This window comes from Pseudomyrmex gracilis, unplaced genomic scaffold (genome assembly GCF_002006095.1).
Source record: "Pseudomyrmex gracilis isolate BER0280 unplaced genomic scaffold, ASM200609v1 scaffold_87, whole genome shotgun sequence".
NCBI lineage: Eukaryota > Metazoa > Arthropoda > Insecta > Hymenoptera > Formicidae > Pseudomyrmex > Pseudomyrmex gracilis.
Window position 1 is genome coordinate 26,660 of NW_018020671.1, and position 16,217 is coordinate 42,876.

At 38.9% G+C, this 16,217-nt stretch overlaps 2 protein-coding genes across 6 annotated transcripts; both read right to left on the minus strand.

Moving 5' to 3' along the window:
* Positions 1–993: 993 nt before the first annotated feature.
* LOC109855356 (MATH and LRR domain-containing protein PFE0570w-like) lies at positions 994–5,559 on the minus strand. The gene is made up of 8 exons (XM_020429532.1): positions 4,018–5,559; positions 3,760–3,850; positions 2,658–3,649; positions 2,338–2,536; positions 2,112–2,252; positions 1,706–2,012; positions 1,358–1,607; positions 994–1,136 (listed from the first exon to the last, which is right to left on the minus strand). Exons 1-8 carry the CDS (start codon positions 5,224–5,226, stop codon positions 1,089–1,091), a joined length of 3,237 nt encoding a protein of 1,078 aa, XP_020285121.1. The 5' UTR covers positions 5,227–5,559; the 3' UTR covers positions 994–1,088.
* Positions 5,560–7,365: 1,806 nt separating this feature from the next.
* LOC109855336 (interference hedgehog-like) lies at positions 7,366–16,130 on the minus strand. 5 transcript variants are annotated; one of them, XM_020429489.1, is made up of 7 exons: positions 15,606–16,129; positions 11,809–11,889; positions 11,377–11,640; positions 10,262–11,260; positions 8,581–9,420; positions 8,325–8,452; positions 7,366–7,647 (listed from the first exon to the last, which is right to left on the minus strand). In XM_020429489.1, exons 2-7 carry the CDS (start codon positions 11,876–11,878, stop codon positions 7,471–7,473), a joined length of 2,478 nt encoding a protein of 825 aa, XP_020285078.1. In that variant the 5' UTR covers positions 11,879–11,889; positions 15,606–16,129; the 3' UTR covers positions 7,366–7,470. The 5 variants fall into 5 exon arrangements, with proteins under 5 accessions (XP_020285078.1, XP_020285079.1, XP_020285083.1 ...); XM_020429490.1 differs by having other exon boundaries at positions 7,554–7,829; positions 8,315–8,452; positions 15,606–16,130; XM_020429494.1 differs by having other exon boundaries at positions 7,554–7,705.
* Positions 16,131–16,217: the final 87 nt, after the last annotated feature.

Sequence of the window (16,217 nt, forward strand, 5' to 3'; positions counted from 1 at the left end):
TCCCATGAAGGTCGTTAAAAACAAACCGGAGCCGAGCAACGGGTGCGACCGACTGGGTTGTATATGGACGAGGACCGCCAAGGCGCCAAGATGACTTTTTGTACCGGCGGCATGCGCAGGGATGGCCGCGTTGCATGCCCCACTTTCGGCCCGCTTATTTAGTTCGCTCGCACGCCATGTGCAATATCGCGTGTTATTTGAGAGAAACCAATAAAATTATTAAATTTTTTAATCGTAAAATTAATCGTTGTTTTGTTTCACATTAATTTCATTCTCGTCAAAATTTTTGTTTTAACGAATATAATAAAACAAACCACGAGAAACCACGCGGGCACGATGGCCTCACGATACAACGCTTATATATCCATCCAGAAACGAAACCGTGGCGCTGACATATCATCTCCTTCGCCCAGGAATTTTTTCATTTGACGCAAAACTGAATTGTTATTGGCAAACTAGAATGATAAAATGCATACGTTTAGATATGCGACGACAAAATAAAAAGGAAACAAAACGCGAAGGACACGGTAATATCACAAGTACACACACGCATGAAACTAGGTGTTCCCAAGAGAATTGCAATTTTCCACGCATGCGCAAGTGATGTAACTTTCCGATTCGATTTTGACTGGAAATTCGATCAATTTCTCGCGTGTGCACACACACACGCACACACGCACACGAATGAGGATCTTCAGAAATGTTTCATACGGTGCGCAATGAATTTATGGTATTTGTTTTTTACCGTGTGTGTTAATTCACCACGTTGGTAAATTATTAAAACAAAATAAATTGCAAAATTTACTTACCGCATCATACGGGTGGAGAAGAGAGTGACAACGTGTTATGCATGCGACACAGCATACACACACATTATATATATATATATATATATATGTAGCACTCAATTTTATTTAAAAAAAACAACATATCATAGATTAAAAAAAAAAGAGGAAATCGTATTCCTGATGACGATTTTTTTTTTTTTTTTGTACAAATTAATTTCGATTAAATTCTCACAATGTATATAAATAATATCACGGCGACGCGCATTCACATCCGTTTTTAATTTTTCGATTTGCCTCGCTTCACAAGTAATCGTTTTCCTTCTCGTTGTGCCTCTTGAGTTTGGAGATCTACGCGTAAAATAAATGCGAAGCAATTAAATTGATTGGCAACAGTTTGAGAATGCTTGTGAAAAAAAAATTTCAAACTACTACCGCAAATATAAATTTTCTATGGCAGGTTTGCACGTACATTCAACGTACAGAGGCTCTCGTATATATATATAGACCTTAATGCTTAATTTAAATTATTGTCAATTTAGCGCGTTCGAAATTGTCGCTCATGTACATACCAATTTATACGGCTTTACTTTCACACCGTTGTTCTCCTTAAGCGGACTACGCTTCTCAACGCACTTTTTCTGCGAGACAGGAGAATATCGCTGACAATCCGGTAAACTTCTGTTCAACCGCGGAGAATACTGATACTTCGCACTACTACCGTAAATTGATTTTGATGGCGTATAATGTCTCGGAATAATGTTTGTTTCCTGTTGACGTTTAGGTGTTGTACACTTCTTCGGAGTCGGTAGCTTGGATAATCTGAAACAGAGATGTGTTGTGCAATAATTTTTTTTATCCTTTCAATTTTTTTGTAATTCATTGAATGCGTTTGATTGCGCTTTGCGGCGCGCGCTCACCTTTTAGGACTCACTTTTCCTCGTTCATCGTTGACATTACTTGTGTTCTCGTACATGGTCACAGGCGAAATGTCACATGAAAAGTTACGCTTTTTGTCAGAAGACGTCGACTGAACCGACGTTGACGCCTTACTGATTTCTCTATCTGGCGTTGATGAAGCTACTGGTTTGGATTTCATCGCTTTTTTCGACATATAACTGTCCATCGAATTGGGAGTACTGCTGATTATCTTAACGCCAGAAATGGTTTTGCAGGATTCCGGCGGCGTTATTTGAGAGGACGGTGCCGCTTGTTTTCCAAGTGACGCTACGTTGTACATACAGAGTAATTAGAAGCTGTTATTTCTAGTCTAGCTATAGGCTAGACCAGAACTTTGTAAATCTATGTTTAGCAAATCAAGCATACTTAGTTTCTTTTGCATAGAGTCTACGGGATGCACTGCCTTCATGGGACCTCTTTTATTAATTACATCCGACTTTTTTTTGAGTTTATTTTTAACATCACTTATAGCAACCGGTTTAACCTTTTTAATATTAGATTCTTCCTCTGCAACATTTATGTAATCAATTCAAGTGAGTGCAATTCAATGTAAAACGATCAACAGTCGATTAATAAAATATTGTAAATGTACCTTTTTTCGCGTTACGTGCTACTTCGGGAATCGCGATTTTCCTATTCGCTAACTTGTCAATAAATCCCGGATTGCTGGAAAATCGCTTCTTTGAGTTCAATGTTACGGACGTTTCTTTGAGCTTGCGTAATTGTGTTTTTGACGGAGTGTTGGTCGGCGAATCAATTGCTGATAAACTTCTTCTTTTCCTTTCAACTGGCTACATAAAATAATATAAAAATAAACCATGATAAATAAATCTAATATGTTACACTCATAAAAATACGTTACATATATACAAGAACAGATTTTTTTAAAATTTAATTTAATCTCGCACATACTTTAGACTTTGGTTCAAAGCTTCGCCGATGTGCCGATTTTGTCGATGATGTAACCGATGATGGTGTACGATTGAGTTCGGAATGTTTTACAGGTGCAGTTCGTCGAATATTTTGAATTTCATTACATTTTGTCACATTTTCAATTTTATTATTATTATTCGAAGCAACATCTAAAACTTTTCCTATATTTTTAAGTAACTCAATAGTTGTAGCTTCTTGAACTTGACCGGTCAACAATTTTTCGAGATTTACTAACAATTCTACTGCTAGATTGACATCCGGCTGCTTATCGTTAACGTACTTGATTTCTGTTTTAGGCACTTCAGAAGAATTAATAATATTCAAATTGTCTTCGCTATTGTTTTTAGAAGACACGTTCCCAATCACCGAGTTATCATCGTTGTTGACAGCTTGTGATGTATTTTCCAATTTGCACGTTACATTTACCTGCGATTTTTCATTATCACATTTATTTTCTTTGAACAATGCCTTTTCGCTGTTTTCCTCGCTTTTAGGTTCGTCTGACTTTTCCAACTTCTCACTGCTGTCGGACAATCTTTTCTGTGGGCTTTGAAGATCGTTGGACACATTGAAACATGCTCTCAACAATTCCGTGTTATTTTCGCAATTAACGTTTAAAACAGTTTCCAGATCACATAGTAATTTATTAACTTCTGAATTGTTTTCTGTATTGATTAATCGTTTGAGATCTGACAATAACGAATTTATAATTTTCTGTTTTGCAACAAGAGAAGTAAATTGCGCGTCCACTTCTAATTCCTTCAGAAATTTATCACGCGAATTATTATTATTATTATTATTATTATTTACAGACAATTGTGTTTTATTGTCATATTTAGTGGTAGTATTTATTTTTTTTTCCGGTGAGACAGGTAGTTCAATTAAATCATCTACCACAGGTTCATTCTCAAATGCTGGAACCAACTCTGATATCCACAGATTATTACTCGAAATTAAATCGTCATCCATAGCTGATAAGAGAAAATTAAAAAAAATAATAAAAGCATTGAAAGTATTTATAAATCATTAAGATGTGTACAAGATTGTTTTTTTTTTTTTTGACTATTGATAAAACACTCACATCCAGAATCTGATCTTAGTGCTAATTCTTCAAAAGTCCTTGCGAGTGCCTTGGCCTCGGTAAAGATCGCCTTATTCACTTTGCTACTATCCTGCAATCAAATTGGTATTAGTTGTAATATAAAAGTAAATCGGAAATTATTCTTGCAAAACTTTTATGTTTTAAGCATAAGTACTATTTATGACTAATTAGTTTTTAATTACTATTTATGACTAATAAATTACAATTCTCTTAGAGATTTAATAATAAAAATCTTACAGTAGAAGCAGAATCCGTGGAGCTACTGGAAAATGAACTTTTATATTCTTTACTAGTGTTTTGTGGTGGTACAAACACATCAACATCTATCAGTTTGTCATCTGTGATTTGTTTGTTATCTTCTTTCGTGGAATTCTCATCTGTTGTGCTTGTGACTGTACTGTTCATAACACATTTCAATTTTTGAAGTCTTTCTGCTAGATCTGACAAGTCGTATTGTTTCGCTTTTATTTCTGTAGAATTCTCAGGTGTGTTTGTTGTTTCTTGATTTGTTTTTGCAGAACTGTTATCCAAGAAAGCGTGATTCATAGGATCAAGTGACAAGGATGAAGCAGAAGTCCATTTTGTTATTGATGATATATTTGACAAAGAAGAAAATGCAGAACACTCACTCTGCTTGCTCTCTATGAAACCTCTATTTAAGCTAGATGATTCAATACTGTTGATATCACTTTGTGAAGTTGCAGATTGTGATCTTATAATTTGACACGATTTTTTTACTGGTGATTCCACAGCTCCCTGTGATAGAGATCGTTGAAAATTGAGCGGTCTTAAACTAGCAGGCTGTTTTTCAAAAATAGAAAACACATCGTCATCCTCTTTACATTTGGGAATTACATCTGACAGTGAATCATTCATTGCGGACTGGTTCAGAATTGACAACTCAAAGAGATTTACAACACTTTTGTAATTCTGAGTGATACTTTCTGTTTCATTATTATCACAGATACAAGTCTTACTTAAACCATCATGTGCTTCTTCAGTTGTGGTTTTTTCTTTCCCAAACAAATTCAATCTATCCTCAAGCAAAGATTCATCCAATACGTCCAGTGTTTTGTTCATCTTTTTGAGATATCTTTTCTTACGTATCGGAGTGAAATCATCTGTAAAACCACCCACAGGTGACTGTTCCTTCGAGTCCGCGCCTTTTTTACTTTTGAATCTTATGGCTCGTTGCAACATCATCTCGAAAGGATCGCCCTTTTTGCTGATGTATTCGGCGGTTTCGTTAAGTACTTTATCAAACGGATTATTGCCGACTAAATTCTCGCGTTTCTCCGTTTCCAACGAGTTCTTAGATTCGACATTTTCAGGCGCTGGTATTAACGGCGACGCCAATTTCATCGGATCGCGCAACCCCTTCAGATCGGGGCTGTTTAAATCGATCAGATCGCACATTGCGCTCCGTTTCACAAATTGATCAACCATTTTTGATATCTCGGTGTTTACAGAGTACAAATGCAAACTCGGTCGTAGAAAATCAGCATGTGCCAAATTCCATACGCATCGAGAAGACTAACGTATGTACAACATAATACCTTTGAAAAACATTTTCAACTGTAACGTAAATTAATGTACAATCAACAAATAGGTTACTTTGCACTACACTCTTCAACAAATTGTACGAATATGATATAATCTAATTAAAGAACGATGATTTTTTCATATATTTTTTCACGTATATCGATGACACGACCCCGACCGGCAGTTTACAGTTAAAAGCTTTTAAATACACCGGAACCGGTAAACGTCCTCTGGACGAGTTGCTAGACATCACCGGAAATCGTTGTGAACGTTAGCGGCGCCACATTGTGAACGTTTTGCTAACTACGTGTAGTCACGTCCAACTCAACAGCGAATAAAACGGATTTGTGTGTCCACGGGGGATGGGTTCGGGTCTAAACTTTCAAAAATTTATATTTGATACGCGCGGGCAAAACATCTCACGCGGTAAAACATATACAATAAATTTTAACCGGTGTTCGATCTTTTCTCCATCTATTTTGAATAATTTTTTTAATATGCGTAGAAATTTTACACACATGCGTGCACAAAAATTTTTTTTATCTCTCGAATATAATTTATTTTATAAAAATTAAGTACACATAAGATGGTATACATTTACAGAATTATATATAAATAATGATATTACCAGGCAAGATGTAAGGCACTTTTATTTATTTAAATGACATATGAATGAATTATCCTAATATGTACAATATTTATATATTTTCGCTAGCTTTATCCAAAAAAAGTTTAATAAAAAGATATACTAATTTTATTTAAAAAAAAAAAAAAACAAAACAAATCGTGCGTACATTTTTTTATATTTACAATTGTTTCGTTTTTTCTTCGCTGTATAAAATCAATTATACTTGTGATATAAAAAAGTTCTATATTATTCTCTCATTTATAATATATTTCGTAGCCCCATAAATATTTATGAGACAACTAGGCACACCGGCTCCAGCAAAAAGTTTATGTATATTGTTCGCTCATTTGTGTGTGTATAAGTTTTATAAAAAATCTCTTTAGAAATGTAAATTCTTAAAACAAATCATGGATGATATAATTATATTTGATTATCTTTACTGCAGTTAGGAAAATACTTATAAAAATAACAGATCTACACAATAATGTTAACAATAATGTGACTCATCGACATTGTCAATATTCTATAAAAAGATAGAGTTTTGTGTTGTTTGTTTTCTTTTTTTAGTATTCACGACAAAATGACACTTTCTTTTAATTTTGCAATAGTTAACGTAACTTTTATGTATGTACTTTTACGTATGGCTTATATATATCCTACATAATACGTTTTAAATGTACAGCCATCGGTATGAAATTTCATTTACTTTGTTGTCTGTGTTGTAAAAGTGATATAAAAATGTGTATATATTGCAAAAAGAGGTATATATAAAAAAAAAAAAAAAAATTTACTAAACGACATTGTTTAGTGCTCACTAGTTTGTGACTATTAAGTAGATACGTGTAACAATTTAAAATCTTTACAGGTACATTAATTGAATTATTCATATATCTCTCTACTTAACAGATATATAAGATTTTTCAATAACACATTCTTATAAAAGATAGAGAAAGACAAAAAATTATAATTGTAGATGCAACCAGATTGTTTACTCTCTAATTAGATACTGTAAAATGGGGCTACTTCAGTTGTCGTTAAGAAAAAAAGTCACTTTTCGATCATTAATAAACATTGAGGAGATGTGTAGAAAAAGTCAGACTTATTTACATTTTTTTTTGTTTCATACAAACAAAAAAGTTGTATCTTTCTGTTTATACTGAATTAATCCCAATTCACAGTAGTGATACATTTGAGCATAGTTATACTAAATAAGACACCCTGTAAAAAATGTCTTGCAACAGTCTTCATTGCAATAGCTGAATATTAAATACAGTCTATAAATTAAAAGTTCTCGATTAAATCTCTCTACGAGATAGCGTATCAATAAGTCATGCTCTCACATTTCTTCTTACGAAATAAAAACTTCGAGATATATCTGTGAGTTCAAAACCACAGGCGCTCGAACACCCTGGTGATTTTTTTTTTTTTTTTGTTTTCGAGAAGACGAGAGAGAGAGTCTCTCACAGAAGATCGCCGATCTTACCGTATCATAAAAGACATAGCTGCACGCGCGATCGTTCTCATAAACGTTGTTCGATAGGCAGCGACCCTTGGAGCAGTGACGGCGGTTCGCTATGTGACGACGTGACGTTCACGTCGGATCCGGTTGCGTCGCCGTTGTTACGACCGTTGTTGCTGCCGTTGTTGTTTTGGCCGTTTAGAAACGACGTCATTTCCATCGGCGACTGTTGTCCGCTCTGGATTTAGAAGAAACATGCGTTCGTTCGTTCGTTCGTTTTCTCTTCTTTTTCAGATCTAGAGCGCGTAATTGGTAACAACGTGCGTGTGTCGCGTTCGGAAAAACAAAAGAAAAGCGGCTCCAGAGAGAGTGCAGAGAGCGAGTAGAATTAAAGAGCAGCGCGCGACCACAATGCTAAAACTAGAAAAGACTAGTCTTCTTAATATATCGGACAAGTTGAGTTCGGATTCTTACACTGTGCTAGACGAGCGCAGAGATTCATGTAGAATTGAAACGTGTAAGACACGAGAAAAAAAGTTCAAATTTCATTAAACTGTGATTAAAAAATAAAAAAATAAAAAAAAAAAAAAGAAAAAGAAAAAGAAAAAAAAATTTCGCAGAAGAAACTCATTATACGGTTTGTTGCAATTAATTCTGCACTCATCTAGAATACTCGTGCAAAACTTCCGGAAAGAAAGTAAATGACTGATTCATTTGAAAATGAAAGACAAACAAAAAATGTCGTGTGGTTTAGAAAAATATTCGTGCATATTTGTACAAAGATCTTTGAAAAACAGAAATCGATGTCTTTATAGTTTTGTCCCGAACGTCAAACGTGAGCAAAAATTCACAAGTTTCGTTACTTTCTTCCGGTGTGAGACAACAGTGCAGATGTTGTTACTTACAAATACTGACCTTAGGCTGCATTATATCATCGGACGCGTCAAGACCCGCGAGCGGATTAGATGTAATGTTAATTTTGGAGTCTGTGACTCCACCGTTCATTACTCGTCCATTCGTTATCGTTTTACTTGTTACCCTTTCTGCGCACAAAAAAATAGAAAAGCAGAAGAATTAATTATTAGTTTTTGTTATAACAAAAAGATTTTTTTTTTTTTTCAAGATTACAAAAACAGTCAGCGCTTTATTCGTTTATTCAGAAGCACGTTACCTTCGTTCTGTGATTCCTGACCCTCTTGCTTGTGCCTCGCTCGTCTGCACATAATGCCGAGACCGCCCAATAAAAGAAGCGACAGTGTGGCCACCCCGACAATTATGAAAGTTACATTGACAGTTTCGTTACTTTCGCCTGGTTTCAGTTTATTTTCCGCCACCTCTTGCTCAGTTTCCAGATCAACTTCCGAATCACTTATTTTTTTCGTTTTCTGTCGCAATATTTGAGAAAATTCCGAAGCCGCGTTCACGGAGAAGCTCTGAATCTTGAATTCGTACGTGGTGTCAGCTTGCAAGTGAGAGATAGTCGTGTTGTAAGCATCCTCCCCTTCGACAGTGGTCTTGACGTAGTCGCCGGCCGACGTGGAGGCTCGATGATATATGTAAAATCCGTCTATTTTCGTCGACTTATCGTTGTTTTGCCAGATCAACAACACCTCATGCGGTCCTATCGCTTCTGTATTGGTCAACAATGGTATTGGCATTTTCTTGCTCTCGATATTTTTATGAAGATGAAACGGCACGGAATTCGGGCTCAATTTATTGTCATTATTCGAGTACACAGCGGCGATTCTGAACTTGTAAGTATGATTGGACTGCAAATCAGTCACCTCGAAAGATCGCACGTGACTCGGAATCTCGGAATTGGCGGTCATCCATTTCGATTGTTTGCTGGTTTGTTCGTCAGTCTGTTTGTTCGCCTTGGAACCAAGTTCCCGGTACTGAACTTTGAAAAATTGTATAGCTAAGCCCTCATTTTCCTTCACTGTCCATCGCACCATAACGCTCGTGTCTGACAGTCTCGTGACGTAAGGCTGATTTGGTGGTATCATCTCTACTGTAAAAAAAAAAAAAAGAGAAAAATTAGATACATCTCAAAAACTTTTGTTTGTGTTTTTAGGAAACAAGATTTCGTATGTAACAATTTTTGTATATGAAATATTTTATAAAAAATATGAAATAAAAAATAAAATAAAAAGATACTAAAATTAAAATGATAATTTACACTTACATACATATGTATATAAGTACATATGTAAAAAATATGTAAAAATGTACGTGTGAGCAAGTTTTGTATAAACTCTCTTTCTCTGTATGTTAACTACATAACCACATATTGAACGTCGAAGTACTAAGATAGTTCATCGAAAAGACTACGTCATTGAGCTTATGGCAAGCAAAGAGAAGGCGCTAGTCGCGGAGAAAAAAATATCCAAAACAACCATCTCGCTCGCGCTTGCTTTCGCCTTCGGCAGTTCGCGAGTCTGACTAGAGACTCCGCCTCTGTAAACCCACGCAAATAAGCCTCGCTCGATCGTCTTGGTTCGCTTTTAAATATATCAATCTCGATGTCAGAATTGTCTAATACAGAGAGAAATTATATTATGTGTGTGCTCTCACATTTCTTTTTTTTTTTTTTAAGGCTAGATATAACAGTGAAGATACAGTCGTATATAGTTTTGAGAAAAAATAAACTTAAATAGTTTTAAATATGTGAATATTATTTAAAGATGCGCACAACAAGCTCTTTCTTTTCTGCGCCAGGATGTGTTAAATTATAAATATCAAATCACAAAATAAAAAATACACTGTAAACACATGTTTCTTAATTATGTTTAGAACAAAACTCGGAAAGATTTTCTGTCTGAGAGAAATCAGAGATTCAACTTTGTAACTACCTGTACCCTTCTTCTGTTTGTCTGTGCGTCTAATACCACCGCCGCCTCTGGTGTGCTTTCCTATCGATGCGTTTATCTCGGCGGTTGTGTTTGGCTGCGACTCGGTTGTACCGATAATGTGCTGCTTCGGAGTAACTTTCAGTATACTGTATCCCGAGTGCGATCCGTATTCGTTGCTCGCGACGCACTGAACGATTCCCGCGTGTTTCTTCTCAACTTCGGATATAAAAAGGGTGGATCCTCTGATGATCTGAGTTTTGCTTCGCTTCAAGGTCTCGCCGTTGATAAGCCACTCAATGGTCGGTTCGGGCTCGCCCGTCACGCCACAGAAGAGCTCCAATTCGCCACCCTCGAAGAACATGGACTCTTCCGGTTGATTGATGACTCTCGGTGGCTCCACCACTTTGAGGATTATCATCGTTTTGATTCGATGATAGTCGTTGTTCAACTGGCAATCATATTCCCCGCGATCGGACGGCTGCACGTGGACTATCGTCAGACCTTCGGACGTTACCACCGACTTGAGCGGCAGAGTGCTGCCCAAACGGCTCCAAAAGACACGCGGCACCGGATAACCGGCGCCGTAGCACTCCAACGTAACGTTCTTGCCGCGCAGAACCGTGTATTCCGTTTGCGGCTGTTTGACGAAGGACAGCGGTTGATAAGTCGTGTTTGCGTGCACCGTCAAAATCGTCTTGTGATTAGCCTCGGACACTTGCATCAGTATGTAATTGTTTGCTTTACAGTGATACGATCCGCTGTCCGCTATCGTTGCGTTCTTGATGACCAAAGTCTTGCCATTCACCAGATTCACATCTTTAATCAGCTTGTTGTCCTTATAAAACGACACCAGAGCCCTCGGTTCGGAGTGCGGAACGGGACACGTGATGGGCACCGTATTGCCCTGCGCCACTTGGATAAGCACGTCGTTCTTATCGGAGAATTTCTCTATCTCCGCAAGCGTCAATCTCGCTGGATCCGACGCTAAACCGGGTGTACCTGCAAACAATTAAAGAAAAAAAAATATATATTTATTACCTTTTGGTACAAAACTTTAAAAAAAAAATCGTCTGTTTAATATCATCTACGTATGTGTAATATTGTCTTTAGCGTACGTTCACCGTAAAATGCAACACAACGGTAGTCGCCGGCTCTCGATTTGTTGTCAAAATTGACAACGTACTGTGACGTTTTGCCGCCGGGCAGATAGGCCAGCCGTTTCCATTTCTTTGACACCAGAGGCCTGTGATACCAAGCGAAACGCCTCGCGCCAATGTTGAGGCTACATTCGAAGTTCACGGTGTCGTCCAACGGAGCGGCCAGAGGCTGCGGCTGCCGGGTGAAGAACATAGCCAGAGACGACTTCTTCTCTCCTGTGACTGGTCATAAAGCGACATGCGATTATTGATCTTTGTTTTGCCGTAGACGCAGAGTAATGGTAATTTTTACAGCAAAATATCCGGAATATAATTTGTTGCATGCGTCCAATTCTTATAAGGAACGGTTTTCCGGAAACTTGGATAATTATTTAGATCCTGATGACTCACCATGCGATCCCGCGATCGGGCCGCAGAACAGGACAACGACGATGCCACATAAAGAGAGAATAGACGTCATCTTGACACATTCTGCGAACACAGAAAGAAAGCAATATCGCGTATTATATATGTATGTATATATACGTTAAGTGGGCATTTCGCTCGCTCGCGCGCGCGTCTCTCCTCAATTCTTCCGGTTCTCGATTGCGAAGAAAAGCAAACAACGTTGCGCGCGGTTGTGTGCGCGCCGACGAAGACTCACTAAAATTAATACCGAGCACAAGCACGTCGTTTAAGTTTAGAACGCCGAGTTCACGAGAAAATAGAACAACATTTTTCGCGCCCTGCAACGTGTTAAGTGACCGGATTGTGACAACAATCGTCAATGATGTATTATAAATAAATTACGCCCAAATTTTACGCGCGTGTATATACGTGTGAATAAAAAGAAATGTATAGCATCTTTTATAAAGATTGAAAACTTTGCAAAAAATATGTACCAGAAAAGCCTAACGTGCGCGTATATCGACGTCGGCATGACAAGTCGAGTGACAAGGGCGCTCGAGCGAGAGAGATCCGCGTGGCTGTCTAGAAAATATCCATATACGGGATCGAAAGCTGCCGCTGTTCATTGCGCAGACTGTTTTACACCCACGTGCTTACGCGCGACGGCCGCGAGATCATCAGAAAACCGCACGTACACGCGCGCGCCTGAGAGGCGAACGTGAAGAAAACGACGGGTGTATAATGATTTCTTTTTCGTTTGAGTTCTCTAACGCGGTGCGCGTAGGTATATAACCATTCGCACAGAAAAGAAAGAGAGAGAGAGAGAGAGAGAGAGAGAGAGGGAGAGAGAGATCATGGCGTTGTCTGTGTACACAGTGCAACAGAGCACCCACGCGCGCGTCGAAACCATCGCGTTGATGTTTTCTCGATGATGGAAAAGCTTGCCGAACGAGAAGAACCTCGGCGCATCGAATTCGACTTCTTCGACCGCGAAAAACGACAATCTGCGCTATTCAAACACATTAACAATTGCAAATTGTTAATTCTTAAACGTATTGCGAATCGGAGCGACATCCGCAAGTGCTCCTTCGCTTCGAAAATAGATTTTACACCTTCTTCGATTTGCAAATGTCAAATTGCAAATCGCTTAATCAGCGCGAAATATAACTAACGTAAATCTTTGAGCTAATATACCGCGCAATCAACACGCGAACAACAAGATAATTGGTACAGTTTCTCTTCTTTGACAGACTTATAGGTACTTCGGTAATCGGAGATTTTTGAGAGAAAGAGAAGAGAGAAAGAAACACAGAGAGAAATAAATAAACAAATTAAGAGGAGAGAAGAGGACGAGGATAACGAAAATTTTTTTAATAGGAATTTTAAGAGTATATATAAGAGCGACCCCTTTTTCAATATATCTCAACTTTTTATCATTCCGACCGAGCGGACTTTTGAAAGGGGTACGGAGCGGAGACAAAAAGCGAGGAATAAAGGACGAGAAGGAAGAAAGAGAGAAAGAAGATAGACGCAATTTGAGTGTGAGCACTATCGATGTGCGGTGGCAGCTCACCGCGTTTTATGTGTACGAGGATACTCTTAACTTCTGGTTAAATGGTAGCATAAATGGCAGTGGTATGTAACAGGTGAGAAGGGCCGCAAAAGAGGCTGGTTCCCGATGTTACCTTTCTCTCTCTCTCTCTCTCTCTCTGTCTCTCTCGTAAAAATAAAGAAGCCCGAATTCCAAAGCAGTGGTTGTCCACTTCTTTCTCCTCTACCTTTTCCTGGCGCCGCGTGCACGCACGGCACGCACGAAACGCGGCCGGATGTATATGTGTGTGTGTGTGTGTGAGCGCGGTACTACCACCACACGCGCGACCAATACGCTTAACACGCGTTATCCGTAGCGCCATAATTACGCGCCTAATCCGTCCAATGCGGGCGCTTTCAACGATTTAATCGCAAACGTCGGGGCGTATATAAGAGAGTAAATCACCGCAAGAGAGGTACGCAAATCGAATTATGTAATTGCGAATAATTTATTTAATTGTGTCAATAATCAATTTGGACTTTTAAGCAGCGTGTGTATATGCAAACAAGTTGTGTTAGCTCTCAAGCGGAGATGGACGTTAAAGAAAAAAAAAAAAATAAACTTTGCTTGAAATTACTGCGCACAACTTTTCTACACAGTCTTCTTTCTCTCTCTCTCTCACTCTCACACACACACACTCACTCAATCTCACTCTTATACGCTCTAAATGTGCAATAAGAAAGAATCAAGTTACACATTTTATCTCGTCTCCGCATCTATCAATCAAAAAAAGATCTTTTTACCGAAAGATCTTTTTTTCTATCGAAATACGACACACACCCGTCGTATACTTTTCTGCTCCATACGAAATGCGCGCCCGTGCCATAAATGACCATTGATGTCATTAGTATTCCTGTGCAAGACTCTTTCTTTCTTTCTTTCTTTCTTCTCTCTTCTATCTCTCTTTCATTTTATCGAGGTGCGTTTATGGGATCGAGAATCGCGATCGCACGACGCACGACGTAAGATATCGAGCTTGTTCACCTCGTTAGCAGGTGAGGAACTGTTTGAACAAGTAGAGGAATTTCGGAGCAAGTGGAGGAAACGTGCGCGCGCGCGAGATTATATCTGCTATTTAAAGAACGTAAAGGCAATTCTGTATCTTCCGAGGTGATAACATCAAAAAAAAAAAAAAAAAAAAAAAAAAACACGTGTATCGCACACAAACTTGTTAATTAAATTACTATTCATATATTGTGTGTTTTAATTAATAAGTAAATATTTATAAATGTTTTTTTTTTTTCAATGTGATCCTTGATTGTTTTACGGTGCGTTTAATGGGATCGGTGGCAATGGCGATCGTAAGAAGTCGATTGTGCGCAACAGCGGGATCGAGAAACGAGACATTCGGATCGTAAAAAATGCCATAGAACAGATTGGGAAAAAAAAAAAAAAAAAAGAGAAACGAGAACAAAGTCTCGTGCGAACATTCGCAGGTAAAACACGCAGGTAAAGCACGAAGATAGCGAACAAAAAGTCACTTCCATTTTAGTTTTTCTGCGTATTGTAGATTTTATCTTTCGTGCCACAGCATCCGAATACTCTGGTTTCACCTCTTCGTTTTTTTTTCTTTTTTCTACGCTTCCTCTCTCTTTCTCTGTGTATCTCATCCTATTTGTTCTCTCTACATATTCTCTCCGTTCCACTTTTTCAATTAAAAAAAACCTACAAAAAAAACTGCAAAACAAAGAATATCAAAATTTGTCGAGACGAGGTTTCGAACATGCGTGTACGTACTAATACGAATAGCGAGTCGTTTAATCTTTCCGATCTTGAACGTGATCGCTTTTATTTTATTCATTTATTGCAAAAACGCGAACAAATATAGAAAACACTCGCGGGAAAACACGTTTATTAAAAAAAAAAAAAAACTTTACTAAGATCTCAGTGCGACACGAACGAGAAGAGTCCGGACTCCGACATCCACTCTTCAAGATTCAATTCGATCTAATTTGCGACGCGAACGAGAGCACGAGCAAAAATCGAGGAAACGATCTTTTATCGGATTTGATCCGGAAATCGCGTTTAGTTTTCCGACACACGGAACGACGGAGATTCGAAAACTCTCTCTTACTTAACCAACTCACGCGGAACAACAATTTCGACAACAACGGAAAATGATGTTAAAAGCGATGTAAAAAATGCACCGGCGATCAGCAATCGATCCGACCGAGTCGAGATCACTCGCCAGGTGCGCTCGCACGCTTACCCTTTTTTTCGGTCCCGCGCGACCGTAAAGCCGACGCCGTAAGATCCACCACAGCGCAGTTAATTCCTCGCGAATTTGCAATATAGCGGGGATTAGGAAGGGGGACGAGCGGAGCACGCGTTGTTTCCCTCGTGTCTGTCTCGCAGCAGGTGTAAAAAAGATGTCCTGAGAAGCCCTACGGAGGCCCCGGCCGCTCCTTTGTCGTTTGTGTCACGACGCGGGTTCCAGCGTGCAGTTCCGGCGTCTTCTCACTTTTATCCCGTCTTCTTCTCTCTCTCGCTTCAGTCTCTTACTTCATGTTCACGCTCTTTTGCGGTTCTCTAAACACGACAGAAGTCGCACAGATATTAACCGCGAGAATCCCGTGCAGCCAACGGTTTCGCGTGTACCGGGGACGCGCGCCGGGAACGAATTATACCTGACGACGTTACCGCTCTCCGCTCTCAGCTCCGCGTAGCTTCCTTGACGTTCGCTGACGGCGACACTGGAATGCAGACCGACTGGTTTTGAACCGCCGACCGGACCGTGCGCTACGCAGCGGCGGCGCAGCGAGTCGGCGGAGGGATGCTGTGACGATATAGCCGCCGCGCCGCGGCTATGTGGTGGGATTGT

Excerpts from the sequence above, each read along its gene's own strand:
- LOC109855356 (XM_020429532.1), bottom strand. The coding sequence starts at position 5,226 with ATGGTTGATCAATTTGTGAAACGGAGCGCAATGTGCGATCTGATCGAT. Across the intron at positions 2,013-2,111 it reads CTCTATGCAAAAGAAACTAA|CGTCACTTGGAAAACAAGCG; the intron begins GTATGCTTGATT and ends TGTACAACGTAG. Across the intron at positions 1,608-1,705 it reads GGAAAAGTGAGTCCTAAAAG|ATTATCCAAGCTACCGACTC; the intron begins GTGAGCGCGCGC and ends TCTCTGTTTCAG.
- LOC109855336 (XM_020429489.1), bottom strand. The coding sequence starts at position 11,878 with ATGACGTCTATTCTCTCTTTATGTGGCATCGTCGTTGTCCTGTTCTGC. Across the intron at positions 8,453-8,580 it reads TCAGGAATCACAGAACGAAG|AAAGGGTAACAAGTAAAACG; the intron begins GTAACGTGCTTC and ends TTTTGTGCGCAG. Across the intron at positions 7,648-8,324 it reads ATGATATAATGCAGCCTAAG|AGCGGACAACAGTCGCCGAT; the intron begins GTCAGTATTTGT and ends TTCTAAATCCAG.